This window comes from Myotis myotis, unplaced genomic scaffold (assembly GCF_014108235.1).
Source record: "Myotis myotis isolate mMyoMyo1 unplaced genomic scaffold, mMyoMyo1.p scaffold_m19_p_9, whole genome shotgun sequence".
In the NCBI taxonomy this organism is placed as follows: Eukaryota; Metazoa; Chordata; class Mammalia; order Chiroptera; family Vespertilionidae; genus Myotis; species Myotis myotis.
Window position 1 is genome coordinate 75469636 of NW_023416401.1, and position 27856 is coordinate 75497491.

Here is a 27856-nt window from a genome sequence, read left to right on the forward strand (position 1 = left end):
ACAATAGGAAAGAAAACTGCAAGTTCACCCCACCTAACAGTGGTCTGAGGCTCAAGTCTTTAGAGAGCAAAAGGTCAGCATAGTTACATTTTCTTTTTTTCGCCGTTCCTACTTCCCTCCCTCTTTTTTTGATCAAATCTTAACGTTACCCTGAGTATCTCAGCAGGATTAAACAGAAAAAACATTCAAGAACCACTGCCTTGGGAAATATACATGAAATATTTATGTTTACTTTGCCCTAGAGAATGTGGTTTCGAATGAACAGAAACTAAATCACAAAAGCTGCAATGTTCTCAAAGATCTGTATTCACACATCAGACCCCCGGCCAAGCTTGCTGTGCCCTTGTAGTTCATCCAGTATCTACTCCTCTGGCCCAGGCCTCTTCCCCTTGTGCTAGGAATGTCCCTTAAGGGCCACTCTTTGAGCTTCTCCAAGCTGGACAGATAGAACTAATATTATTGTAGAGTTTCAAGTTTGGACAACCCTGAAAGCTAAAGGAATAAAACTTTTTATTTTTCCAGTTAGTTATTTGTTCCTGTTATGCACTGCTGAGTAACAAAGCAACCTAAATCTTAGTATAAACCAACCATTTTATTATGCTCATGAGTTTGGGATTATAAATTTAAACAGGGCAAAGTGGTCTACATGGGAACTCTGTTTTGAAGAAGACACAGTAGTTGAAGAATGACTGGAATGACAGAAGTCTTCATTCATATATTTAGCACGTGAAATGGGATGACTGGAAGACTAACATGGTGAAATGGAATATTTGGACTGGAACCCGGATTCTTTGTCCATTAGAGTCGAAGAATGAATCCACAGACAGAGGGTAGTATAGCAATGGTAGAGATTTATTGAAGAACAAGTACAGACACCCACGTGGGGAGAAGGAAAGAGTCCCACAGAGTGGACTCCCACGTGGGGAGGGGAAAAGGGTCCCACTGAGTTCCTTTTCCCTATGGCTTATAAAGGCTGCAGATCCTGGTGCCTTGATATCCTCTGATTGGTCACTATTTCCTGACTGGTTACTACAGTAACTCCTAGGCTCAAAGGTCAAACCTCACCTGAAACATGTGAGGTTCTCCCCCTCTCCCTTCCTTATTGTTTTCCTATTCCCTTTGGGCTTTCTTCTTCTCCTTCTGGATGAAGGGCTTCCTTCTCTTTATTTTGTAAATATAGACCTTTTGCTGTTCCCAGCTCCCTCATTCTATGGAAATGTGCCTGTTGCAGCTTTTCCGCTTCCCTATTCTATGGAAATATGCCTTCTGTGCTTCCCCCACGGTCTCCTTAATTTCTAAAATTTCCTAAAACCTGTCTTTTTTTCACCCAAAAAAACTCCTGTTTCAATGGCAGCCTAAGTAGTTGAACTTCCTAAATGGCAAGTCAGAACTTTAAGAGCAAGTATCTGGCGAACAAGGCAGAGTTTGCGCGACCTCTTATGATCTAGCCTTAGAAGTCACATGACATCACTGTCATCATACTCTTGTAACTGAAGCCATCACATTCCCCAGATTCAAGGGCTGGAATCATGAGCCTCATCACTTGATGGATGGAACAAGTCTCAGAAAACGTGTGCCTATGTTTTCTAAATAACCATACCCTACAAAGTTAAAACATCAGGAAAATATATACTTCGATAGAAAAGATTCCTTTTGTATGAATACCTTTCCCTTTCTCCAGAAATTTCATGAAACATTCCCCACATAGTCCTTCTGATTGAAATAATACTTTGTGGTGTCCCAACGGCCCCTTGTCCACAGAGTGTTGCAGCACACTGTGTTCTGACGATAAATGTGAGTGCTCGCTGTGTGCCAGGCATTATCTTCAACGCTTTCTTAGCATTATCCCCCCTAATTGTCGTGATGAGAAGGAATGGCTTTATAAAGGGAATAAACTGAGGCCCAGAAAGAGGAGTTCAATAACTTGCCCAAGGTCACACAGCTACTAAATGGGAGAGCCAGAAATTAGAACCAGGCAGTCTGATTTTAGAACTCATGCCCTTAAACCACTGTATCACAGAGCACCATTAATTTGCTGCGGTGTGCAAATCCGATTTCTCCAGTGGAGTATGAGCTATTTGCAGGCTGAAGCGTTTCATAGTTAGGTTTGTCTCTCTAGCATCAAATACAGTGCCTGACTTATGACAAGGAATGGAAAAATGCACAAAAGACATGAAACCAGACAACTAATGGGTCCAGGCTGCTTGTCACTACTTGAGCCAGTTAAGCAGAGACAAGGTTGAATCGTATATGAGTGTTTATGCCAATCATGCTAACAGTATAGGAGAGCAGCAGGTCAGCCACGAAAATCTGCCCTACCCCCTTCCTCCCCATAAGCCAGCTGCTTATATTGGGTAGGACAAAGATTACATGGGAAAGCAGGAATTACAAGCAGGGGAAGTAGGTAAGGGATAATGGTTGCAGGTAATGCAGGCTTGGGGGTCACAAAGGGAGTGCGTCTCCACACCAGATTGTTTTAGTAACAAGGTTGCTAATATTTCCATGATGATAGGCAGTTCTCCGCAAAGGAGCATGGACTGCATTCCCAGGTTAACTCCCATGTCCCAGGGCGTACTACTCTCAACTAGGTCAGAATGTGCTGTCTCTCATCAGAACAGTCACAGTTACAGTATAATTAATATTTCACAGAGCATGATTAATATTTCTTGTAACTATAGCTAGTCCCCACTATTCTATTTCTGCCCCTAACATTTTTCTCGGGAATTTCTATGAACAAGATAATGTCTTCTGCAGATAGAGATAAGTTTTCTCCCTTTTCAATGTGGATGCCCTTATTTCCTTTTTTCTTTTCTAACTGTCCTGGCAAGAAACTCCAGTACACTGTTGAATAGAAGTGGCAAGAGCAGACATTCTTGTCTTGTTCTGATCTTAAGGGGAAAGCATTCAGCCTTCCACCATTAAATAGGTTAGCTGTGAATTTTTAGACACATTTATCAGATAGAAGATATTCCCTTTCATTCTGTTTTTTTGAATTTTTTATCATTAAAGTGTTAGATGTTGTCAAATGTTTTTTCTGCATTTATGGAAATAATCATGTGGTTTTGTCCTTTATTCTACTGATGTGGTAATTAGATTCATTGATCTTCAACTATTAAAACAACTTTGCATTCCTGGGATAAATTTAACTTGGTCATGGTGCATAACCCTCTTTATATGTTGCTGGATTCAGTTTGCTCATATTTTGATGAAGATTTTTTGGTCTATATTCATAATTTTCTCATTTTATGTGTGATATCTTCGTCTGGTTCTTGTATCAGGGTAATATTAGCCTCAGTAAATGAGCAAGGATGTATTCTATCATCTCCCACTTTGGGGAAGATTTTATGAGGAATTGGTATAAATTCTGTCAACATTTGTTAGAATTCACTGGTAAAGTCATCTGGGCCTTGGGTTTTATTTTGCAGAAAGTTGATAATTGATAAATTATCAATTCAATCTCTTTACTTATTCAAATATTTTATCCTCTGAATCTATTTTGGAAATTTATGTCTTTCTAGGAGTTTATTTATTTCACCAATTTTATCTAATTTGTTGCCATACAATTATTTTTGGTACTCCCCTAAAATATTTCTGTGGGTGGTTAGTAATGTCTCCTCTTTCATTACTGTGTTTACTCATTTGAGTCTTCTCTCTTCTTGGTCAGTATTTCTAGATGTTTATCAATTTTATTGAACTTTTCAAAGAATAACTTTTGGTTTTTTATTTTCTCCATTATTTTTCTATTTTCTATTTCATTTATTATAACTTGAATCTTCCAGTTTCTCTGATTTCCTTGCTGTTTGCTTTGGATTTAGTTTGTTCTTCTTTTTCTAGTTTCATAAGGCTCAAAGTTAGGTTATTGATTTGAGATTTTCTCCTTTTATGGGCATTTACAGCTATGAGTTTCTCTCTAAGCATTACTTTAACAGCATTCTATAAGTTTTGATTCTGTGTTTTTGTGTTCATTAAACTCAAAATATTTTCTAATATTCAATGTGATTTCTTCTTTGAATCATTGATTATCTAAAAGTATGTTAATTTTTACATTATTTCTGAATTTTCAAATTTATTAATTTTTAATGTAATTAGAAATTATTATTAGATAACATACTTTGTTAGTTTACTCCTTTTAATTTATTGAGACTTGTTTTATGGCCTAAAATATGATTCATCTTAAAAAAAAAAACAAGTTTCACAAGTACTTGAAAAGTATATGTATCTGATGTTTTGGGGTAAAATGGTCTATCTGTAAGTCTAATTGGTTTATAGTTTTATTTAAGTATCCAACTTAATTTTTGATCTGCCTGTTTGTTCCATACATTGTTGAAAATTAGCTTACGTCTCCAACTATTAGTGATGAATTGTCATATTTTTCTCTTCAATTATGTCAGATTTTGTTTTATGTATTTGGGGGCTTTGTAACCAGATGCATATATGTTTACATTTCTTTCTCTTTACTACGGATTAATGCTTTCATTGTCATAAAAAGTCATTACTTGTCTATATAGTAACAATGTTTTCCTTACAATTATTTTTGTCAAATATGTTTGTAGTGAGTCCTCCTTCCTTATGGTTATGTTTATGTATAAGTAGAGGGATATGTATACACATCCTTCTATTTCCAACTTATTTATATATTTGAATCTAAAATATACACCGAGTGGCCAGAATATTATGACCACCTGACATTTGTAGACAAATTAGCTATAATTTCCCGCTGAAGTTGCTAGAGGGCCAGATCATTATAAACATCTGAATAGCACAACATACCTAAGTATCGTTGCTGATCAAGTTCATCCTATCATGTTGATGGCATATCCCAATGGAGATGGCTTCTTCCAACAAGACAATGTGCCATGCCATGGTGCTCATATTGTGCAGGAATGGTTTCAAGAACATGAGGGAGACTTTACCTTGCTTAGGTGGCCCCCACAATCACCAGACCTCAATCCAATTGAGCATTTGTGGGACAAAGTTAAAAAAGCCATCAGGCAGCTGGTTCCACAACCATCAAATCTCACAGAACCGGACAGTGCTATTCATCAGGCATGGTGTCAGATTCCTCGCATCACCTTTCAGTATCTCGTGGAGTCAATGCCAAGAAGAATCACCACAGTATTGAAGGCAAAAGGTGGCCCAACGAAGTACTCATGGGGTGATCATAATAATCTGGCCACTCAGTGTATATCTTATAGGAAGCATATAGTAGAATAATGATGTTGAGTTCTTTCATCAATTCTGTCAATTTCTGGTTTTGATTAGAGTTTTCAATTCCTTTACATTTGATGAGGTAAGATTTACACTTGGCATTTCATTATGTTCTTTCTATATATCTTAGATAATTTTTGTTTCTGTATTCCTCAAAAATTGCTATTTTGAGTCAATTATTTTAGTGTTCATTTTAAGTACTCTGTTGTTTATTTTATTATATTTTTAGTTATTTTTTAGTGGTTACTCTTGGATTACAATTAACATTATAAACAATTTAGTACAAAAGTATACTTAATTTTGAAAGTATATAAAAACTTTTTTCCAGTGTATGTTTCCTTTGCTCTCTTTTGTGTGATTATTGTAAAAATTATATCCTTATACATTATAAATCCATAAACATAGTTGTACAATTATTGCTTTATGTAGTTGTCTTTAAATCAGATAGAAGGAAAAAGATTGGTACGAACAAAAATGCATTTACATTACTTATTTATTTACCTTTACTGTTGCTATTTATTTCTTCATGTATGTTTACATAATGTCTAGTGTCCTTTCCTTTTAGTATAAAGAACTGCTAGTAGCACTTCCACCAGGGCAGATGTGCTAGCAATGAATTCTCTCTATTTTGTTTTTCCAAGAATGTATGAATTTCTTCTTAACTTTTTAAGGATAGTTTCACTAAATATAGAATTCTTAACTGACCATCTTTTCTTTCAGCACTTTGAACATGCTGCTTAGCTGCCTTCTGACTTGCATAGCTTCAGATAAAAAGTCACTGTTAATGTTAGTGAACATCTCATATATTTTTTTCTTACTGTGCTGCTTTCAAGATTCTCTCTTTATCTTTGACTTTCGAAAGTTTGACTATGCCATGTCTAGGTGTGCATCTCTTTGATTTTATCCTGCCTTGAATTTGTTAAGCTTGGGTGTATATATTAATTTTATAAAATGTATAATTAATTTGTAATTAAATTCATAAAATTAGAAATGTTTTCTAACATTATTACTTGCATATTGTTTTTGCTCCTTTCTCTTTCTTATCCTTCTGAGACTCCCATTATGTTTATGTCAGTATCCTTGATAGTTTCTCACAAGACTATTCATTTCTCTTTATTCTCTTTTTCTATTTCTCATACTGAATAATCCCAATTGACTTATCTTTATGTATGCTGATTCTTCTGCCAACTTAAATCTGCTATTGAAACCTTCCATTTAAAAAGTTATTTCAATTATTATACTTTTAGCTCTAAAATTTCTATTTTGTTCTTTTTAAATAATATCTATCTCTTTATTAACAATCTCTATTTGCTAACATATCATCTAATATTTGCCTTCTCTTTAGACATGGGTTCTTTTAATATATTTATAAGAGCTGATTTAAAGTCTTTGTTTAGGAAGTCCAACATCTGAGCTTCCTCAGAAAGTTTTTATTTACTGCTTTTTTCCATATGTATGGGTCATATGTTCATTTTGTGTGTGTGTGTGTGTCTCATAATTTTTTTAAAACTGGACATTTTAAGTAATACAATGTGGCAACCCTGGACATTGGATTTACCTGTTCTCCAGGTGCGTGTGTGTGTGTGTGTGTGTGTGTGTGTGTGTGTCTGTGTGTGTGTGTGTGAGAGAGAGAGAGAGAGAGAGAGAGAGAGAGAGAGAGAGAGAAAGAAAGAGAGAGAGAGAGAGACTGAGAGAGAGAGAGAATATACTCTCTGGGTTTACTGTTTTTGCTATTGTGGCTATTGCTGTATTTTGGTTTTGTTTTATTTTGTTTTTTATTGACTTCCTATAACCTACCACTCAATCTCTGCTTATTAGCTTTGTGGTCAACTAATTATTGAACTGAGATTTCCTTAAAGACTGAATCAATAAGATTTTATTTACTCTTTGATAAGGGTCTCTGTGTGTATATTGGTATACGCTTGATCTAAAGATCTCAAATTGGCTCCAACTACATTGGTAAAACCTTAGTTCAAAGCATCCACATCCCCTTCCCTTTTCTTCCAAATCATAGGTGGCAACGTACATACTTACAAGTTTCAATAACAAACACTTAGAGTAGTGAAATGCTTTTGGTTCAAGAACCCCTTGAGAATCTTATGAAAACCATGTGTCATAGCTCCAGAGAAATGCATATATGTCCATGATTTGGGCTATAATTTTTGAGGGTTTGATTAAATTTCTTGATCAATTTAAGAGCTACAAACAATATATTTTTATAAATATGAAGATATACGGAGAAAGGTGAGAGAGCAGGGAATTTTGAGGCTCCATTTTCATAAAGGAGAAGAGAAAAATATCCCTAGAGGGGAAATGACTTGCCTAATGTTAGATGATAATAGACATGAGCCATATCCAGGTCTCCTAATTCCTAGGTCAAGATTTACCTCACCAAATTTCCTTGAATTATAGAACCAGTGATTTTTATAGGCCCTGAGTCCCAGACAAGCTCTTACTATTGTGGTTTCTCTAACTAGATCTGACACTCATATCTAATGCCAAGGATCTTTAGGAAAGGGAGATAGAGGGAAATCTGGCCTGTCATCCAGCAGGTACTAAGTAGATTTATATGGTTACACTGTGCCCAGCATGATGGAGGCATCAAGGGGTCACAGAGAAAGTCTAAGACATAAGACAGATAATCTAATGTGAAGACAGAACTAGGTCATAACACAATGTTGGAGCAACCCAGTATGGAGTACAAACACTAGTCCGAGAGGAGAATGGAGAAGTTGGTGTAGGTATGAATATAAAGGCAAGGCTCCATGGAAGACAACAGAAAATTGAAAGATGGGTAAAAACTAAAGAAATGGAGGACAGAATAGAAGGTATTTGTGGAGAGGAAGGGTAATAGCAAGAAAAGAGAGAAAAAGGGGAAGGAGTACAGTGAAAGGGAAAAAGAGGACCAAGTCTGAATGATCCTCTATTTCTGAGGGTTGTCAGTGGTTTTCTCATAAAAACTTCTATCCTATGGAGCCTCAACATGCAGCTCCAGCTTTGATGTCCCTGTTCTGGGGCCACCCTCGGAAGCTAACCATTTCATGTGTCTGTTTGACTCTTCACAGCTCCCTTTCACTGAAGGCCTGTACCACTTTTATCACAATGGCCTTGCAAAGGCCAGGAGAAAACGCAGCCTACACCACAAGCAGCTGCTGGAGAGAGACCCCAGGGTAAGTTTTCCTGGAAACCTATCTTCCAATTTCTGCCACCAGATGCAGGCTCACTGGGGTAGCATAAAGAGGGTTGCCAGGGAATTTTGAAGTAAAGCCATTCAATGTATTGAGATGGGCCAATTGGATCCTTGGCAGAGTAGCACGGAGGACTCTCTGCTCCTCTATCTTGTGTATTATAAATAAGCCTTTAATAGGACTGGGAGAAGAGTAACAAGGATACCACCCTTTACTGGCTTGTCTTCTCCTGCATTATTGTGTGAGACTTTCTGATTGCCTGGGAAGATGTTTTGGCCTGTGATGGGTGGAAAGACACCAAGCAGGTTAGGGAGTCATTTTATAGAAGATTTCTACTGGTGTATCCTCATGCTCTGAGGAAGTTGTCATGCCCCATATTAGGAATAGAGAAAATGAGCTCACAATAGGCAGTGGGCTTCTCAGTATCCATGATGGTTGCAGTCATGGGAGCATCTCAGCTCCTCTTCTCACCTTGTATTTTCTCACACTGACTTAATTTATCACCATATTTCAATGGTCTTTTTAATGCTCATGTCCTTATTTTTTTAACCTCCAATCTTTACCTTATTCTTGGAATCCAGGTCTCATTTTCTATTTTTCCTAGCACTTTAAATTCAATATTCCTGCAGCCAAACTTATCATCTTAACCAAAGTGGCAACTTTTTCAGTGTTCCCATTCTCTGTTTTCAGAATAAAAACTGGTCATCACTGAAGACTTCCTCTTCAAATTTTGTGGGCATCCCATATATTTACATTATTTATATTCAATTGGATAGATTCTGATTTTCCCTATGCAATTCACAGAGGAAAATTAACAATCCAGGCAAGTTGCTCTCTATTCATTGAAGATGCATAACCTCTTCACCAGGACTCTTGAAGGAAAGTGGATATAAAGAGGGTCAGACATTTGAGTTACAGATTTACACATGAGACTCCTTTTGAGCTTATGGAATTTGTAAATTCATTCTGGTGAGGCATTTCATATGAACATTTGACTGAGTTTAATTCAGGCTTTAATTAGCAATGTAGATGAAACAGGGTTCCCAGCAGATCACCAACTAACAGGTCATAGGCAATTTGCCTTTAATTCCTCAACCCAGGGGAACCCACATTCTCTGTAGTAGAAATTCTACTTTGAGAAGCCACTTCATCTTTACTGTCAGACTAAGATTCAAGCTGCATGTGCTGCCAGCCAATGCCAGGCATTCTCAAAGTGTCTGTTGTAGAAGCTGGAACCACTATCTAAGGGAGCAGTTCTCTTTTCTGTGTTATAGCAGCCTTAGCCTGACTACAATTCAGTGGCCGGGTGCCCTTGAGAAGCTCATGGACAGGGATCCTGTCTTTCTCATCTGTGAATCCAGGGTGGGCAACAGTAGTTAAAGACCACTCTGGTCCACTAGGACACTGGTTTTCCCTACATAGCATCTTGATCTTACCCTTTATGGCCAATTGCTTTCCTTTTATTTATATATTTTCTTATAAGTCCCATTGGTTTCTCCTCTTCCATGACTAAAGATGTTGCCCCAAGGTCACTAAGAAAGAAACACAGAAAAGAAACTGGAGCAGAAGGAAAGATGCTTGAAAGATGTGGGCTAGGAAAGAGAACTGAGGAACAGTGAAACTAAGAAGTCATTGGTTCAGAGAAACTTCTTAGGGTTGTTAGGCTAAAGTTTTCTTATTCTTGCACTTACTCGAAATGATTTTTGAAATGCTGCTTCTTAAAGTGAGGAGTGATGTCTCAAAAAGAGAAGGAAATAAGATGGGTTGGGTAATAAAAAATGAAATCACGCACTGGTGATTCTAATCATTTATTTTCCTCCTCAAAATATTATCTACTTTAACCAAAGGGGCATCCATTCTACCTTCATTGCCATTATAAAGGCCGTGGGAGTCCTCTGCCTCTACCTGGTTGAGGTATTCATCTTCCCTGCCCATGAAGATGAACAAAAAATAGCAGGGAAACTAAAGATCATAAATCTCCTGCACCTTTTCTCTGTCTTATCATTAAGGTTGAACATCAAGTTCGTTGTCAATAATAAAATCATTCCAGGAAAGAAATAAAGCATAAAATCTCATAATTCTTTATTTTAAAAAAAAACCTGCTAGTGACGGCTGCCTTGTTTTAAAATATTAGATTAAGGCCTGAGTCTTTCCTGTATGATATTCTTGTGGTCATCTAATTTTGGCATCAGCTGACAGCAAAACATGGGGATGACTATTCTTTAGCTATGAGCATTGCAAAAGTAGCAATGTGAGGATTCTGCCTTATGAGCTTATACACCTTAAACAAAAGGGCAAATAGACCTGAGTGTTAGGATGCCTCACATTTTGGGTTCTCAAACACATTCAAACAGGTTTCCAAAAAAAAAAAAAGTAAATAGAAGTATAGAGAGAAAAGGGGAAGAACCAGGTAGCCAGAAAGGATTGTTGACCCAGGCTTTTGTCTCTTGCATAGATATTGCAAGTTACATCTTATGACTCAAGACATTAAAAGCAAGTTGTTCGATCATTCTCTGAAACGTGTTGTCTTCTAGACCTACAAACGTACACATGTTTCTGGCCCCACGTGCCTTTTTCCTCCTGTCTCTGCGTTGCTTCCTGGCCTCTTTCACTGGCTGTCCTCCCACTTGTGAAGAAGAATGCAAAGCCCAAGGAACCAGGCACATAGAGTAGGAGACTTGAGCTGCTACAGGCTCCCAGGGATGAACCCACCCACCTAGCTTTGTAGCCAAAGAAAACACCAAGGTCTGCTACCAACCCAAGAAATAAACAAGAAAAGGAGAGAACAAAATCTGGTTTTGATTTTGCTCTAAATTCAGAATAGAAATTCCAAGGATGTTTGTCCCTCACTTAGCAACTAATTTTTATCTTTAAGGAAAACAATAGAAAGACTAGAAAAGGATCATAAGTGCTTTTTGTCTAGGCCAGTGATTGGCAAACCGCGGCTCGGCAAACTGCGACTCGGGAGCCACATGCGGCTCTTTGGCCCCTTGAGTGTGGCTCTTCCTAAGCCTTAGGAGTACCCTAATTAAGTTAATAACAATGTACCTACCTATATAGTTTAAGTTTAAAAAATTTGGCTCTCAAAAGAAATTTCAATTGTTGTACTGTTGATATTTGGCTCTGTTGACTAATGAGTTTGCCGACCACTGGTCTAGGCCAATAAAGTGTTGCTTTTAACATGTATATATATGCTCATCAGTATACAGGGCAATAGTAAGAAAATAGAGTCTGATACAGACTGCTTCAAACGTGTTCTTGCCTTTCCATTTCTTTCTGCTAAAAGGATTAGCAGAATGTTGAAAAGCATCATTTAGATGATAAAAAGCAAAAGTTGTGTCTTGTTTTTTGGGTTTTTTTTCTGGGTATCTTGGTATGCTGCAGTTCTGAGTACATAGTAGATTAATAATTTTTCTTGGGGGTTTTAATTCATGAAGTAGTATTATTTTTTCTCGTCTTATTTTCTTAATATCTTTATTGATTTTAGAGAGGAAGGGAGAGGGAGAGAGAAATAAAAACATCATTGATGAGAGAGAATCATTGATTGGCTGCCTCTGGCAGGCCCCACACTGGAGATCGAGCCTGCAACCCAGGCATGTGCCCTGACCAGGAATCAAACTGAAACCTCCTGATTCATAGATCGATGGCCAACCTCTGAGCCATGCCAGCCAGGCTCTCATCATATATTTTTAACCCTATTCTAAAATGTGCATCCATTAGGAAACAGAAGTATAGCTTTTTGTAACCTCTTCCTTTAGATACATTCTTAATTGAGAGTAAAGAAAACCAATTACCATTTCATTATTTCTAAATCTTGTCACTGAGAATCTCCTGAAGAACCAGTTTTTTATTTCCAAAGTCTAGCACACTATATTCCTGGTATATTCACCATCCTAGTACAACCACTGAAGCAAGAACAATATGTTTAAAAAGTTTTGGTAGCTAAAATTATTTGAAAATATAATAAATACATCCAAGTGAGATTTGTTCATCTCTGGCTAAGAGTAGCATCAACAAATCTTGACACCAAACCTAATTGTAGTCCATGGTCTACATATCAAACCCCAAAATTTCTACAAGTATGTGGAAAATAAATGTATTTAAGATAATATTTGTTCACATTTCTGTTGAACTATATTTGTGTATCTGATGACATAGCATTGAAATAAAATACATTAAAAACACAAACTCACATTGTTAATGAGCAACACACACTACTCATATGGAAGCCCAATAATTTAACAAAAAATAACCTGAACTTCTTTTGTTGAGAGGAGTTATATTCAATTCAAGAATTATAAACATTTATTACCTTTCCTAAACAATTTTGCTAGGTCTTACAATTATTATTTAAAATCATTTTTAAATCTCTGTTAATTTTATGAGTCAGAAACTCCTATCAGTCAACTGAAAATGTTTCTCTGTTCCCTGTCTCAAAGAACGGATGTTTTCCTTATCTAAATGTATGTACATATCTAATGATCATAGATGACAACCACTTGAGTTATATGACATATTTTTGTTTTTCATGGGTCTAATCTGAGCACATTTGTGAAGCTTTAGTGTACTCCAAAAACCCACAAAAGTTAGTTTCCCAGGATAGTCCTTCAAAAATCCCACAGAACCATACCACCAGAACAAAAGAGAATTTTACCTACTCTTTAAAATTAACTGGATGTGACTGGTGTGATTTGTTTGTAAACATCAAAATAATGAGTAAACTAGGCTTTCTTTGTTTGTGCGAGTTAAAAATCCAATAATTGATATTGTTTTCAAAAATGGATTTATTATCATGGTTGAGACTCAGGTGGTTGACAGAGCTAAGACCAGCTTGTAATTACTTTGGGTTTTTTTCTGACATGACACAATAATGCTTTTAGGTCTAACTCAGATGGGGTAATTTAGCCTTGAATAGTGAACATTTTGTACAGTGCTACATAGACTTAGATAAGAAAAATTAAGCATAGATGACATGGAAAATATGACCTGAAGGAGTCCATGAGATGATCAGAGCAACCACATAGCAATTTATTCACAATCCATATACATCTTTATGAAAAGAATACTGGAACTTTGACCGTTCAAAGCAAGCAAAGAAATTATTTACTCTCCTCCGCAAGTTACATAAAATTTTGTCACAATTGCTAAACTTAGCTTCTAATTCTTCTCAAATACCTAATATCAGTCATAATATTTTATGATAATGACATGCCACTTGTATATATTGTATCTTTCCTTTGATTTATATTTGACCACTTAGATTAAAATTTAGGAAAAATAAGTGAAAACACCATTATCTTTTATAAAATCTACTTTTGTATAAGAATTTATACCAAAGAATAGGTTGTCTTATCTTTATATTTATTAACTCTAAAATAGTGAAGTTTGAGGTTTTGAGATACTGCACTAAGAAATGTATAGGAATTCTCCAATTTATCTTCTAGAATGTGCTGTGTCTCGGGCTCTTTTTTAAAAAAATAAATCTTTATTGTTCAGATTATCACAGTTGTTTCTCTTCCCCCCATAGCTCCCCTTCACCTGGTTCCCACCCCACCCCATGGCCTTACTCCCCCCCCCACCCATTGTCCTCATCCATAGGTGTAAGATTTTTGTCCAATCTCTTCCTGTAGCCCCTACCCCCCTTCCCCCCTGAGAATTGTCAGTCTACTCCCTTTCTATGTCCCTGATTCGATTCTATTCACCAGTTTATTCTGTTCATCAGAGTTTTTATTCACTTGAATTTTAGATTCACTTGTTGATAGATATGTATTTGTTTTCACTTTGTTGTTTATAATTTTTATCTTTACCTTTTTCTTTCTCTTCTCAGATAATACCCTTCAGCATGTCATATAATACTGGTTTGGTGGTGATGAACTCCTTTAGCTTTTTCTTGTCTGTGAAACTCTTTATCTGACCTTCAATTCTAAATGATAGCTTTGCTGGGTAGAGTAATCTTGGTTGTAGATTCTTGCTATTCATCACTTTGTATATTTCTTGCCACTCCCTTCTGGCCTGCATAGTTTCTGTTGAGAAATCAGCTGGAAGTCGTATGGGTACACCCTTGTAGGTAACTGACTTTTTTTTCTCTTGCTGCTTTTAAGATTCTCTCTTTGTCTTTTGCCCTTGGCATTTTAATTATAATGTGTCTTGGTGTGGTCCTCTTTAGATGCCTCTTGTTTGGAGTTCTCTGTGCTTCCTGGACTTCTAAGTCTGTTTCTTTTGCCAAGTAGGGGAAGTTTTCTGTCAATATTTCTTCAAATATATTTTCAATATCTTGCTCTCTCTCTTCTTCTGGCAACCCCATAATTCAGATGTTGGTACGCTTAAAGTTGTCCCAGAGGCTCCTTACACTATCTTCATATTTTTGAATTCTTTTTTCTTTTTGTTTTTCCAGTTGGGTGTTTTTTACTTCTTCGTATTTCAAATCTTTGACTTGATTCTTGGGATCCTCCTGTCTGCTGTTGGATCTCTGTATATTATTCTTTATTTCAGTCAGTGTATGCTTAATTTCTGATTGGTCCTTTTTTATATCCTTGAGGGTCTCACTAAATTTCTTGGAGGTTTCTAGAGTAACCTTATAACCGTGGTTTTGAACATGATAGCCAGTATTTTGCTTTCATCCATTTCTTTCATTTATGACTTCTTTGTCTCCACATTTTGGCTGCTTCCCTGTGTTTGTTTCTATGTACTGGGTAGCTGCTAAGTTGCCTTGAGTTGATAGAGTGGCCTTGTGTGGTTGGTGTCCTATAGGGCCCAGTGGCTCAGCCTCCCCAGTCACCTAAGGTGTACACTCTTTGTGGGATGTTTGCACAGTCTTGTTGTAGTTAACCCTTGATTGCTATTGGTATCACTGGGAGGAATTGACCTCCAGGCCAATTGGCTATGGTGACCAGCTGTGTCTACACTGGAAGATCTTTTGTGCAGGAGACACCCTTATGGTGCAGGACTTGCTTCAGTAAGGCTTTGGTGCTCACTGACTCTGCCCCTTGAGTGTGTCTCTTATGGATGTGAAGATTTGTAATCCGTTATCATCTCCAAGGAGGTACAAGGTCAGCCACTGTCTGGGGCTGCCCAGCAGGAGCTACAGAGACATCTGCAGATTCCTCCTCTTTGTATGGAGTTTGGAAGTGCCCAGACAAGGCCCAGCTGTGAAGCAAGGCTGCTGCTACTACCAGATATTGGACCTTCTTTTGGAATCTCTGGGGCTCTCTGACCCAGTTGCAGTTTGTTTTAGGCAAAAGAATAGGCCATTCATATGCAAAAGCCGATACGCACAGCTTGGGTGGGGTTGTAAATTGGGAGGGGCAGGGTCTCTGGGAATCACCAGGGCAGAGCAAACAGCAATGGCTTCCCTAAACCGGAAAAGTCCCTGGTTCTCCACGTCCAGTGCACCCGTGCAGGAACAATGATTGCTTCAAGCACCTCTAAGAGTAAGCCACCCTCACATTCCTGTCCCAATGCCAGACAGTCCAGTTTCTCCCCATATGTGTCTGGGTCCCCCAGAGTCTCGCCCATAACTGGAATTCAGGGCAAGCAGGAGCTTGCATCTCCCTCCCGGTTTAAAGAACAGCACATCCAGGTGCCAGCACTTTCTGCACCTCCTCACCTCTTACCGGTCTCAATGCACTTTCTTCACCTCTCTAGTTGTAGAATTTCCACTCAGCCAGCTTTCCCACGGTTCTGAGTGGTAGTTGTCCCGCCATTTAGTTGTAATTTTGGTGTGGCTGTGAGAGGCAGCAAGTATAGGTGATTACCTATGCTGCCATCTTGGTTTCTCTCCATGTCTCAGGCTCTTTTTGAGAGAAAAGAGGAAACAGATAGATTTAATTATATTTTACCTATTAAAAAACACAGGCATAGTAAGTTTTTTTAAATATTATGGCAAATACAATAGTATTCTGTATGTCTGTAGAACTTTTATCCCAGATGCCATTCTGGCTGCCTTTTCTTTATGTTCTCATTTCCTTGTAGCAAGAATTGGGCCAAAAGGTTATTCTATCCAGAAGTGGAAGTACAAAAGGTGGATGTGTGCTTGAGTCACACATGACTTTGTGAAAGTTCAAAACGCATCCCAACAATGGTGACCATATTTTTCAATCTGGATTTAGTTCTCCTGGTTGGACAAAGGAACAACCTATTTGAAATTGGGGTTCTCGCAGGGAAATGATTGTCTGTGATGCATGATCATATTAGTTCATGGCCTATCGATAAAGCTGTGCACATATAGAATTGGCCATTGGTGGGGTAGGGGAAGTCTAAAAGACACACATAGAATGAAATTATTCCTTCAACTAGTGGAGCCTTAGAGGTACAGATTAGCTAGAATTCCTAAGAAAGACTCCTCCCTTGGCTAACAAGTGTTCATGGGCACCTCTGCCATGACTACTCCAAACAGAGAAATAAAGTAAACCAGAGGCCGAACCGGTTTGGCTCAGTGGATAGAGCGTCGGCCTGCAGACTGAGGGGTCCCAGGTTCGATTCCGGTCAAGGGCATGTATCTTGGTTGCGGGCACATCCCCAATGGGGGGCGTGCAGGAGGCAACTGATCGATCTCTCTCATCGATGTTTCAGGCTCTCTATCCCTCTCCCTTCTTCTCTGTAAAAATCAATAAAATATATATTTAAAAAAAATAAAGTAAACCAGAGACCTCTGGAACTGAAGTAAAGTGATGTTGAAGCTAGATAATAAAGAGGAGAGGAGAGACAGAGGTACAGGAAACATCCTATATAATAAAAGCCTAATATGCAAATCAACTGAACAACCGGTGGGACAACCCATGGAATGACCGGTCACTATGATGTACACTGACCACCAGGGGGGCAGATGCTCAACACAGGAGCTGCCCCAAGCCCGCAGGCCCCAGGACAGCCAAGGCAGGTACCAACGCGGACCTCCACCCGCCCCCCCCCCCCCCCCCCCCCGATCGCACCGCTGGTTGCCCCACAGATTGGCCCTGATCACTGGCCAGGCCTAGGGGCCCTACCCATGCATGAATTTCATGCACAGGGCCTCTAGTTTTTAAATAAAACAAATTAACTGGTAGAAAGCAAGTGAGATCCAATCCCACACCAATGCTGCAACCCCCACATACCTCCTAACAGTTGTTTCAATATAACTTGAACCACATGACCCCTTCAGTGACCTGGACATTTTCTATTCTGTAAATAGCTCAATTTCTATATAGAAATAGGAACCACTTTGAAGGAGCTAATAACTCCAAAAGGAGTGCATAGCACAGTCAGGCAAACATCATTTCCCCCTTTCCTCTGGCTTTCCCTCGCTGCCCCTCTCCACCTTGTTTCCTCTCCTCAAGAATCTGTAAGCAGCAAACACACAATCCTAGAATGTCCTGTGTGTCTCAGACTCCAAGAGGAAAGCTGCTTTACAAAAAAATTAACTATGAATGCAAGTGAATACACATATGATGAAATCCACGAGGAAGGCTTTGGGGCTCATACCCCTCTATTCCCAGCCAGCCAGATAGTTATTCTCTGCACATGAGTGAGGAGAAAGCAGTCCTCCAATGATCGGGCTTACGACATTTCTGCAGGAACCAGACCACTGAGTCAGAAGAGAGCAGACAGGATCACACCAGGGCTTCCTCTCGCTTTTATTTTATAACAACTGCAAGAATGTGAATGCATGTTGGATGCTGCTGTTTTAGTTTGGCTTCCTGCAAAAAGCAAATCTGAGACAAGGACTTGGAAAATGATCATTTATTTGGGAGGGCATTCCTAAGAGGAAGAGTGAAATGAGACACGAGGAAAGTAAATAGAAGGTGATTTTTTTTTTTAGCAGGTTTCCACTGTAGGCACCTGAGGCTCAGTCCCACTGGGGACTCTCTGAAGGTGTGTGGTGTGTGTGTGTGTGTGTGTGTGTGTGTGTGTGTGTGTGTGTGTGTAGAATGTGCTTAAGAGTTGTCCCACAAAGAACAAAGTTGCTGGATGATTAATCTACCGGCTCTGTTTCCCCTTTTTGCGTTGATTCGGATGTTAAACCCCTGGCACTTCTGGGTTGCCCTCTGCACAGACGAATAAATCTCAGGATGCTGCAGAAAGTGGAAAGTCAGAGATGGTGATGCTTGATATGAGAAGCTGTCAGCAGTGACAGGTGAACTCAGAAAAGGGCTGAGAAAATATGGGGATGCCAACAACTACTGCTACACATCCTAAAACCCAATGCTATTCTAAGGATTTAACATGCATCTTCTTATTAAACCTCAAATGTCTTCTGTGAATTAAGTGCTGTCAGATTTCCAATTGATAGGTGAGGAAATGGGAACTTAGAGAGTCTCTTGATTTATGGAAAGTCTGTAAGGGGTCTTCACCACTGCACAGTGATGCTCTGCCATTGATTTGAATTTCATAAATAAATTTTCCCTGTCCCTCTGCACAAATAAAATTACAAAACAGGAAGAAGCCAAAGGAAACATCAATTCAGCCCTTTGTCTTAAAGCTTTAAAATAAAATTTTACCATTGAGACAAAATAACCTAGAGAGGGTAAGTGGCTTCTCTGGGGTCACACAGCCATAATTGATGGGGAGGAAAGAGTGAAATCATGACCACTCTCAATACTATATCTGACTTAAATAAAAAGCTAAATGAGATTTGATATTGCTTATGAATTTGTGATTCTTCAAAATTTATTTTTGCTAATTAATCATTGGATTCTCTAAATCAAAAATAGCTTAGTAAAAAAAATGAAGTTATATCATCAGTTTATGTATCTTAATGTGAATTCAATGAATTCAGCTATAAATGAAAAAGTAAAAAAGGAGAGTGAAATAATAACAAGGGTGGGTACTTCTGCTCAGTATTCTGCTCAACTAGCTTATGCCCCGTAGTGGTTGTGAAGGACTAGAACAGTGGTTCTCAACCTTGGCTGCACATTAGAATCACCTGGGAATCTTTTTAAAATCCCAGAAATCAGGATTTTAAAAAGATTCCCAGGTGATTCTAATGTGCAGCCAAGGTAGAGAACCACTGGACTAGAGTCAGCTGAGTACCCAGCTGGCCTCATTGTCCTCATCATTCCCATAGTGGGAGCATTTCGTCTCTGAGGGTGAGAGACTCTAGCATTTAAAGTAACACTTTTGTTGCAAAAATATGCCCTAAGCACAAGCAAACTTCATCTGCTGTGTGAACAACGCAACAAGACCAGATTCTTTGTGGAAGGAATATTCTACACACTTTGATGTATTGAGATACCACATATCAATTTCTAACTTTCCTCAGAAATTTTCGAAGCCAATTTTGACCATGCATAGTTTCCACTATACCAGCTTCAGAAGTGGATCTGTCCAGTGTGATTCCTCTATCCTCCTTGAAGCTTTCCCTGACTTCCCATAATGCAGCGGTTCTCAACCTGTGGGTCGCGACCCTTTTGGCGGTGGAACGACCCTTTTTCAGGGGTCGCCTAAGACCATGCTGCATATCAGATATTTACATTACAATTCATAACAGTAGCAACATTACAGTTATGAAGTAGCAACGAAATAACTTTATGGTTGGGTCACAACATGAGGAACTGTATTTAAAGGGCCGGAAGGTTGAGAACCACTGCCTCTATAAAAAAGGAGACAAAGATGGTGTCTTAGCTTGGATTTCCTGGAAACAGACTCTGAGATAGGGGCTTGCATGTATAAAAGATGCAGAAAAATGCTATTTGCATATGTGGTTGTGGCTCCTTTAAATCCCTCTCATGTCTCACATTTCTCTGCTTCCTCTTCTGCTTACGGTCTCATGTGACTTCAATGGGCCCAGCATAACCTCCCTCTCTTAAAGTCAGCAGATTAGTAACCTTAAGTAAGTCTGCAAGGACCCTTTTACCAGTGATGTCACATAACTGTGAAAATAACATCAGGGGCTAAATACCAGGGGGTCAAAATTCTGCCCTGAGCTTTGACCTTTCTGGAAGAGTTAGTATGCCTTCCAGGTGAGCAGCTCTCTCTAGGCAGCCTAGCTTCCCCTTACTGCCCTTCCCCAGGGATTGCTTTTAGCTCAGAAGGAAACAAATTAGTAAACCCATAAACTTGACCATGCTTTGAGACCAAATGGTGAAGCCAAGAGACCCATGTGTAGCACATTCTGACTTAGCTTCCCAGCTGGTGACCAAATTCATTTTCTAGAACCTCCTGGAGGGATGGGCTCAGCAGGTGTAAACTTTCCAGGGGTTATTATACATTTTGAGAGTGACTTACCAGCATTGGGAGAAGGAGAAATGTGTTGCAGGAGCAAGCAAGGGAAGGATGAATTCAGTAATGCTCCAACCTGTGGGGAAAGCTAATCTTCTTTAATCTGTTGGTTTTATTATGCAGGAGAGAGCGACTTTCAGTATCTCCTGTGGGCATCACAGATGTGCCTGGCTTCCTGCCTCAAAGAGCTGCTGCTAGTGCTATAATTAACTATTTGTGGGGAACAGGGAAGAATTACTTACTATGGATTCAGAAAGGCACAGGGAAAGCTGCTAATGAGCAAGCCTGGCTTTTTCTAGATGTTGTGGGTACATTTTTTTAATAATTACTATTGTTCATGCTACCATGCTGACTATAAGAAATGGGAACATTCTGGGAGATACCATTCCAGCAAGCCCAGAGATCTCTGAGGAGTTTTAGCTTCCTTTGGGAGAATTCTAACAAGCCCTAATGCAGAGAAAAACAACACAGAGAAAAGAAAGTGGTGCTGTATCATCTTTATAATCCACAAGATGAAGACTCTCAAATTATGAGCTGGCAAACTCTCAGGGCTTCCTAAAATCTTATGTTTATATGAAAAATATTTTCCTGATCTGCATTACCTTATTCTCCAAGGTGCTTCCACAATCTTCTCCAAGATGCAAAAGAAAATATCTTTAAATATCTAGAAATCCTTTATTAAATCTCCTAAAAATTAAAATTTTGTGTATTCTTCTTAAACTCATAATACAAGGATAGGCAAAAGTAGGTTTACAGTATGAATATGTAAAAGTTTATTCTTGTATTATTATTTATTTATTATTGTATCATTTATTTGTATTATTTCCATATGAACGACTGTAAACCTACTTTTTGTCAACCTTTGTATAACTCTTTTATTTAGTAGCTTGCTAGCAAACCATATAGTTATTCAGTATTTACAGAGATCAACTATATGTTAAGCACTGTTCTAGGTACTGGGACACAACAGGGAACAAAACAATGTCCTCATCCCATGCAGGTTATATGTCAGTGGGGATAAAGGACAGGGACAAAAGCCAGATGAATGAAGCAATTATAAAACTGGTGGTGAAAATGTTATGAGGATGAATAAAGTGTGAGGAAGACAGCGTGCCAATGGAGGGAAGTTTCTGTTTTATAAGCAGTGCCCAGGGTGGTTACTTTGATAAGGTGACATTTAAATACAGACATAAAGGAGGTAAGAAAGGTATCCAGCCCTAGCTGGTTTCACTCAGTGGATAGAGCATCGGCCCAAGGACTGAAGGGTCCTGGGTTCAATTCTAGTCTATGGCATGTACTTCAGTTGCAGGCTCGATCCCTGGCCCAGGTCAGTGCACATGCAGGAGGCAACCAATCTATGTGTCTCTCTCACAGTAATATTTCTCTCTCATTGTCTCTCCCCATCCCTTCCGCTCTCTCTAAAAGTCAATGAAAAAAATATCCCCAGGTAAGGATTAACAAACAGGAAAAAAAGGAAGGTATCCATGTGGCTATCTAGAGAAAGGACATTTCCAGCAGAGGAACCAACAAGGGTCAAGGCCTGGTGTCCAAGGGACACTTGATGTGTTATAGGAAGAGCAAGAATGCCAGTAAGACTGAGAAGATGTGAGCTGGAAAGAGCGAGGAAAGAAATGAGGTCAGAGAGGAGCATGAGAACAAGACCACAGAGGACATTATAAGTCAGGGTGAGAACTTTAGATCGACTTTGAATGAGATGGGATTTCTTTGCCTCCTTGTCAATAATAGATTATTGGGCGGGTGTGGGGGATACAACTAGAAATCAGGGAGATCAGTGCAAGGTAACTCCACATTCCAAAAGATAAAGGTTTAGGCCAGGGTAGAAGTTGGTGGAAGTGGTGAGAAACAAGTCAGATTTGGGGATATATTGTGAAGAAAGAGCCTTCAAATCTGCTGATTCATTAGCTATTGGTTAGCTAAGGGATGAGAGAGGAAGCAAGAGGGCAAAGGTGTCCCCCAAATTGGTTGGTCTGAATTACTACAGCACAGAGATAGCATGTATGTAGATGGGCAAAATAAGGGTAGAGGTAAGTTAATGGGGGGTGAGTAGGAAATCAAGAGTTTAGTTTACCATTTGAGATTTCTATTGAGTATCTAAGTTGAGAGACAAAATGAGCAAATGGACTTCAAGATTTGGAGTTGGGAGACATAAATTGGGGTCACGCACATGTTGATAGCACTCAATGCCATGAGACTAATTGAGATCATCTAGGAAATGAGTGTCAATAGGGAAGACCAACTATGTCAAATAGAGCACTAGGGCATTCTAACATTTAGAAGTCTGTAAGATGACCAGGGACCAACAAAGGAGACAAAGAAGGGACAAACAATATAGGAAGAGTCCCAGAGGTGAAGAAAAACTAATCTGTTCAATGTGCCCTTCCTTACTCACAATTTATCAGAGTAACTTGGCCATCTCTATAATTATTTCTTACTAGAACCACTAAAATACATCAATACAATAATGTTTCTTCAGTTTTTCCCTGTCTAACCTATTTTTTCCTCGAAGAGTATTGAAATTCATGGTGCACACATGAGCTCATGAAATAGAAATAGTGGCATGAATTTTATCTCAACCCGACACTGCCGTGTTTGGGCTGGGTGGTGTGCTTTAAAGCAGGGAGTCACAGTGGACTCAGAATGGATGAGAATCAAGCTCTTAAGGCCTCGAGCCCAATGAGGCAATATTTCAGAGACAAGACCTGGTTCTCAGAGCTGTAGGACAAAGTTGCTGGGAAATAGCCTCTGTTTGACATAGCAAGAGGAGAATCTGAGTTGGGCACTTCATTTTAACTGTCAGGGACTACAACAGTCATAAGAAAGATCAAAGTGACTGTAAAGCAGAGGAAAGAACCTTAATCTCCAAGTAAGAAAAATAAATATGCAAGCTGTGTGAATTTAATCCTGATCACATTTTCATGGATTCCAGAAAGATAGAGTTCTTAAAATAATTTCCCGTTGATTCAAAATTAATCTGCAAAGTAATTTCTCACTCCTTAAGCCACTGTTCCAAAATGAATTTTATTCAATTCTTAGCTGAAGGAGACTATCAATGTTTCTTAATGATGACATAACTAACTGGTTAAAGTATGTATTTTTATCAACTACTTAATTTTCCTAAGATAATATTTAGTGAGCAAAGTTAGATTTACATATGCCACAGAAAGGTTGTTGTTGTTGTTTTAAAGCCACTCTTTAAAAAGCTCACTTGGATATTTTTTAATTGCTTTACCCATTTGCCCTTTATGAGGCCCTTTGACATTTTTGTGATCACATCTCCACCTATAAACAGGCTTCGTGTTCTTAAATCCAAGCCAATGGAATTTTGAAAATGAGTAAAATTGAATTCTTACCATTTGCAGTCATTTCTAACGCTTGTGGATTGAAGAGAGAATAGGAGTGAAGCCAGATCTAGAAACAAGTAAACAGCAGTTAGACAAAGAGATTCTTGTCTCAATAACAACCCAATTTCTGGTGTTTATCTAACTGGTTTCCCATTATCTGTACCGAAAATGTTATGTTTTCTATCTTCTCTATGGCAAGTATGTCCTATGTAGCAATAAAGAACTTAACTGCCTAAGAGAAAATAGGTAAGACAAACAATTTTCAATTTTCAATTCCCCTTGAAAATGGAGAGCAGCTGACCCATGTAAAGAATTGTTTAATGAATGTTAGGTTGTGAGGACACCTCAAAGAAATGACAAGAGAAAGCCTTCCCAAAGAGCAGTAGAAACGCAAAGCAATTGTGCACCACGGAGAAAAGAAGCATGATGGAGAGCGTGCACCTTGAGATCATTCTTGGGTTCAAATACTAGCTCTGATATCAATTATCTGTTTCTTTGAACAAATCATTTTACCTCCCAGGCTTTAATTTCCTCCCCTCTACAGAGGGAGTCTCCAAAATGCCCCTTCAGGTGATGAAGTCCCTCCAACTGCTTAATGTCCACGCCAAGACTAACACCCAGATATTCCCACTAGTTTGTGATCCTTCCTTTGCATATCTTTACTTTCATCTGAGAAATTGGGGTTTTTCTTTAAACCAATACTCCAAAGTGTTTAGAACTAACATTTACCTTAGTATCCTCATTTTTTTTTTGGAAGAGAATTTCAAATTTTTTAATGTTCAAACCAGTTCATCAAAGCTCTATAATTTTATTTCTTGCCTCAAGGGAAATGTTAGATTTTGAGGTAGAGATTATACACCCACTTTCAAGGTAATAGCTGCTCTCTCATGTTGCATAAAATTGAGGTTTGGCATAAGATTTCATTTGGCAAGGTAGGTATGGAGGAGTTGAGGTATTTTTAACTAAAAAAAAAAAATAAGTTTTTAAATCACTGATTTATAAATAAGTCCTGTTCTCCAACCAGTCAATTGGCGTGTCCAACCAGGATCACAAACTGAATGCCTAGAGAGACCAGGCAAATCAGTTACAAATTGAACTGGATTTAGTGTAAGCAAAGCAGCAACTCAAGCTAGAGGACAAATGACATTATCTTCTGCCTCTCGGTTGGAAATTCAACAGGAAGTAGTGAGGACTGTGGAAAACCAGAGAGCACACACCCTATCAAAAGGAGGCACTAGTCAGGGGTGGGCAAACTTTTTGACTCGAGGGCCACAATGGGTTCTTAAACTGGACCGGAGGGCCGGAACAAAAGCATGGATGGAGTGTTTGTGTGAACTAATATAAATTCAAAGTAAACATCATTACATAAAAGGGTACGGTCTCTTTTTTTTTAGTTTTATTCATTTCAAACGGGCGGAATCGGCCCGCGGCTGCACTAGTTTGCCCACGGCTGCACTAGATCCTCTTCCTCAGTTGATTATTACCTCATAAAAATGGAGGTCCATGGTTGTCGGATTTTGCAATTTTTTGAGAAAATCAGAAAATACCAACCTTGTACAAAATCTTTGTGCTTTTAAAAAATATCAGTGACTAAAGCAAATTTTTTAACACACTAGGAAGCTAAAGAAAACATGTCAACAGAACAAATTTATCCATGGAAGGCTATTTTTGCAATCCCTGCTCTAATACCTCTCAACATGGGATGACCCAGTATCTGGCAAGACACCTTTGTTACTAGCCCCCGACTTCACTATTTGTCAAGGTAGTCCACACAAAAGTTCTCCCTTAAGGCAATCCCAAAGCCATTTTCTTAAAGCATTGGTCCACAATCCAGGTTCTACTTTCTGGGACCAAATAATTTCATCCTCCATGTGAGAACCCTTCAAACATTTTTTAAATAGTTATTATGCACCCTGAATTTTCTTCAGAGTAAACATTCCTGGTTCTTTCATATGTTTTCATTGAATTGGTGCTCATATCCTGTGTTTTTATGATGTCTCTGAACATTGTCTGAGAACTAAGCACATAATCCAGCTACAGTCTAATGATGTCAGAGTTCTCATATTTTGAAAGCTAATCTATTAATACACCATAGGGTCACATTAGACTTTTTAAAAAGTCCTACATCTTATTTTTTACTAGTACTGACACTACAAATAGTCAAAACTTCTTGTTTCTTCTCAAATATTCTATGAATCAATCCATCCTTAGAGGGTTGAGTATTAGTCCTAAAGCATGGACTTAGGTTTAATTTTGAATTTTTTACCTTGTTAAAGTCCATTTTGACCTATCAAGATTTTATTGGATCCCAATTCAGTCTCCTTCAGCTTCCTGTCATCTGTAATTTTGATCAATATCCTCAACCAGTTCTTAATAAAAAGGTTGAATAAGACAGAAAAAATGGCAAAGCTCAGAGCCCTTTGTCCAGAATGATAAAAATCTATTAATATAGATTCTAAGGAGTATTTCACACTGACTCCATATTAAAAGGAAGTTATAAAGCATCCAAGAAAACATCATTCAAGTGAAATGAAAAACAGCATCTCACCAGGAAGGCTATTTGAAGACTGGGTTTATATGGCTTAACTGCATCAATCTGAATCTAGTTGATTTGTTTGTGTACTCTGTTCTCTGAGCAATCAGTGTGTTTGCCATAGAGCAATCTAATTCAGCCATTTACACAACCAAAATCACCAGACCAACCAGTTTTCAATCTGGTCTTTTGAGTAATTTGAATTCAGTTGATAATTTGTCCAGACATCTGAAAATAGTTTATGTTTAATCATAAAAAATTTTCATCAAAGAACCAAAATCAATGAGTAATCATCAATTCTAATCATGAGAGTACCAGGTGGTACTCAAATGTAGACCCAATCAAATTTTTCTAAAACTTAAAAAAGTGATTCCTTTTAAATGAGTAAGTCAAGACATCTCAGAAATAGACTAATCTGGCTAAGGATCACATTCTCCATGGCTAAAATATAAGCTGTCATTTGACTTATCAGAGCACTCAAAAAATTTCTCTACCGCTTACTCATGTGACCTGGGAAGGTCACTTAATATTCACTAATTACCTCTATTTTACTATCTCTATCATTAAAGCCCAAATGTCTGGAAATAAGTTGCCTTAATTTTTAATCTATATTATGAAATCACAATGAAAGTAGCAATATCTGCAAATAAATGCCTAAGATTTCAAAGCTAGAAGGGTGACTTCATCTTTGAAAGTATGTATTAGTTTCACAAATACATTATAACTTTTGCCAGAGCAGAAAAGATGACAGAATCATCTACTTCTTTTGCATCTTTTCCACTTAACTCTCTATTGATTTTCCTTGGCTCCCTGTACACCATGAAAACTTTTAGTGCGAATGAAAACTGTGTTCCTCAATCTGTATGATGTTGGCGTCTTTGCATTTTCCAACAGAGTATTGTAAATAATTAAATAGTAATTAAGATAAGATAGATTATGTGTTAGTAACAAATTAACCCCCAAGTTTACTGTTCACTTATTCTACCTGTGCAGGATGGCTTGGTTGATAGGGACTCTGATTAATCATCTTTTAGTAATTGATACTGTTGAAGGTTCCACCACCTTGAGACACCTCCTAACATTTGGCTTTCAGGACACTGGAAGAGAAAAGGGAGGAAGAAGCATGATAAGCTCAAGCAACTCTTAAATGCCTTATCTTGTAAATTACATATCATTTCTCACCATCCATTGGCCAAAAAGAGACACAATACATATCTCAATGTGAAGCTGAGAAGTGCAGTGCTCCCAAGTACTCAGGAAGAAGAGACCAACTGGATACGGGGACTAGTAGAAGTCCCTTATACAGTGTATTTTTTATTCAGAACAATAATGAAAATATGAATAAAACCATGTTCTATTCTTATGGGTTA

The 27856-nt window shown here is 38.3% G+C and overlaps 1 protein-coding gene across 1 annotated transcript in view; it reads left to right on the forward strand.

Moving 5' to 3' along the window:
- Positions 1-27856, forward strand: part of PCSK2 (proprotein convertase subtilisin/kexin type 2) — a 256223-nt gene that overhangs the window by 36954 nt on the left and 191413 nt on the right. Inside the window, exon 2 of the mRNA XM_036323746.1 lies at positions 8274-8378. Within this exon, the coding sequence (XP_036179639.1) occupies positions 8274-8378 (105 nt within the window). The remainder of the gene's footprint in view (positions 1-8273; positions 8379-27856) is intronic.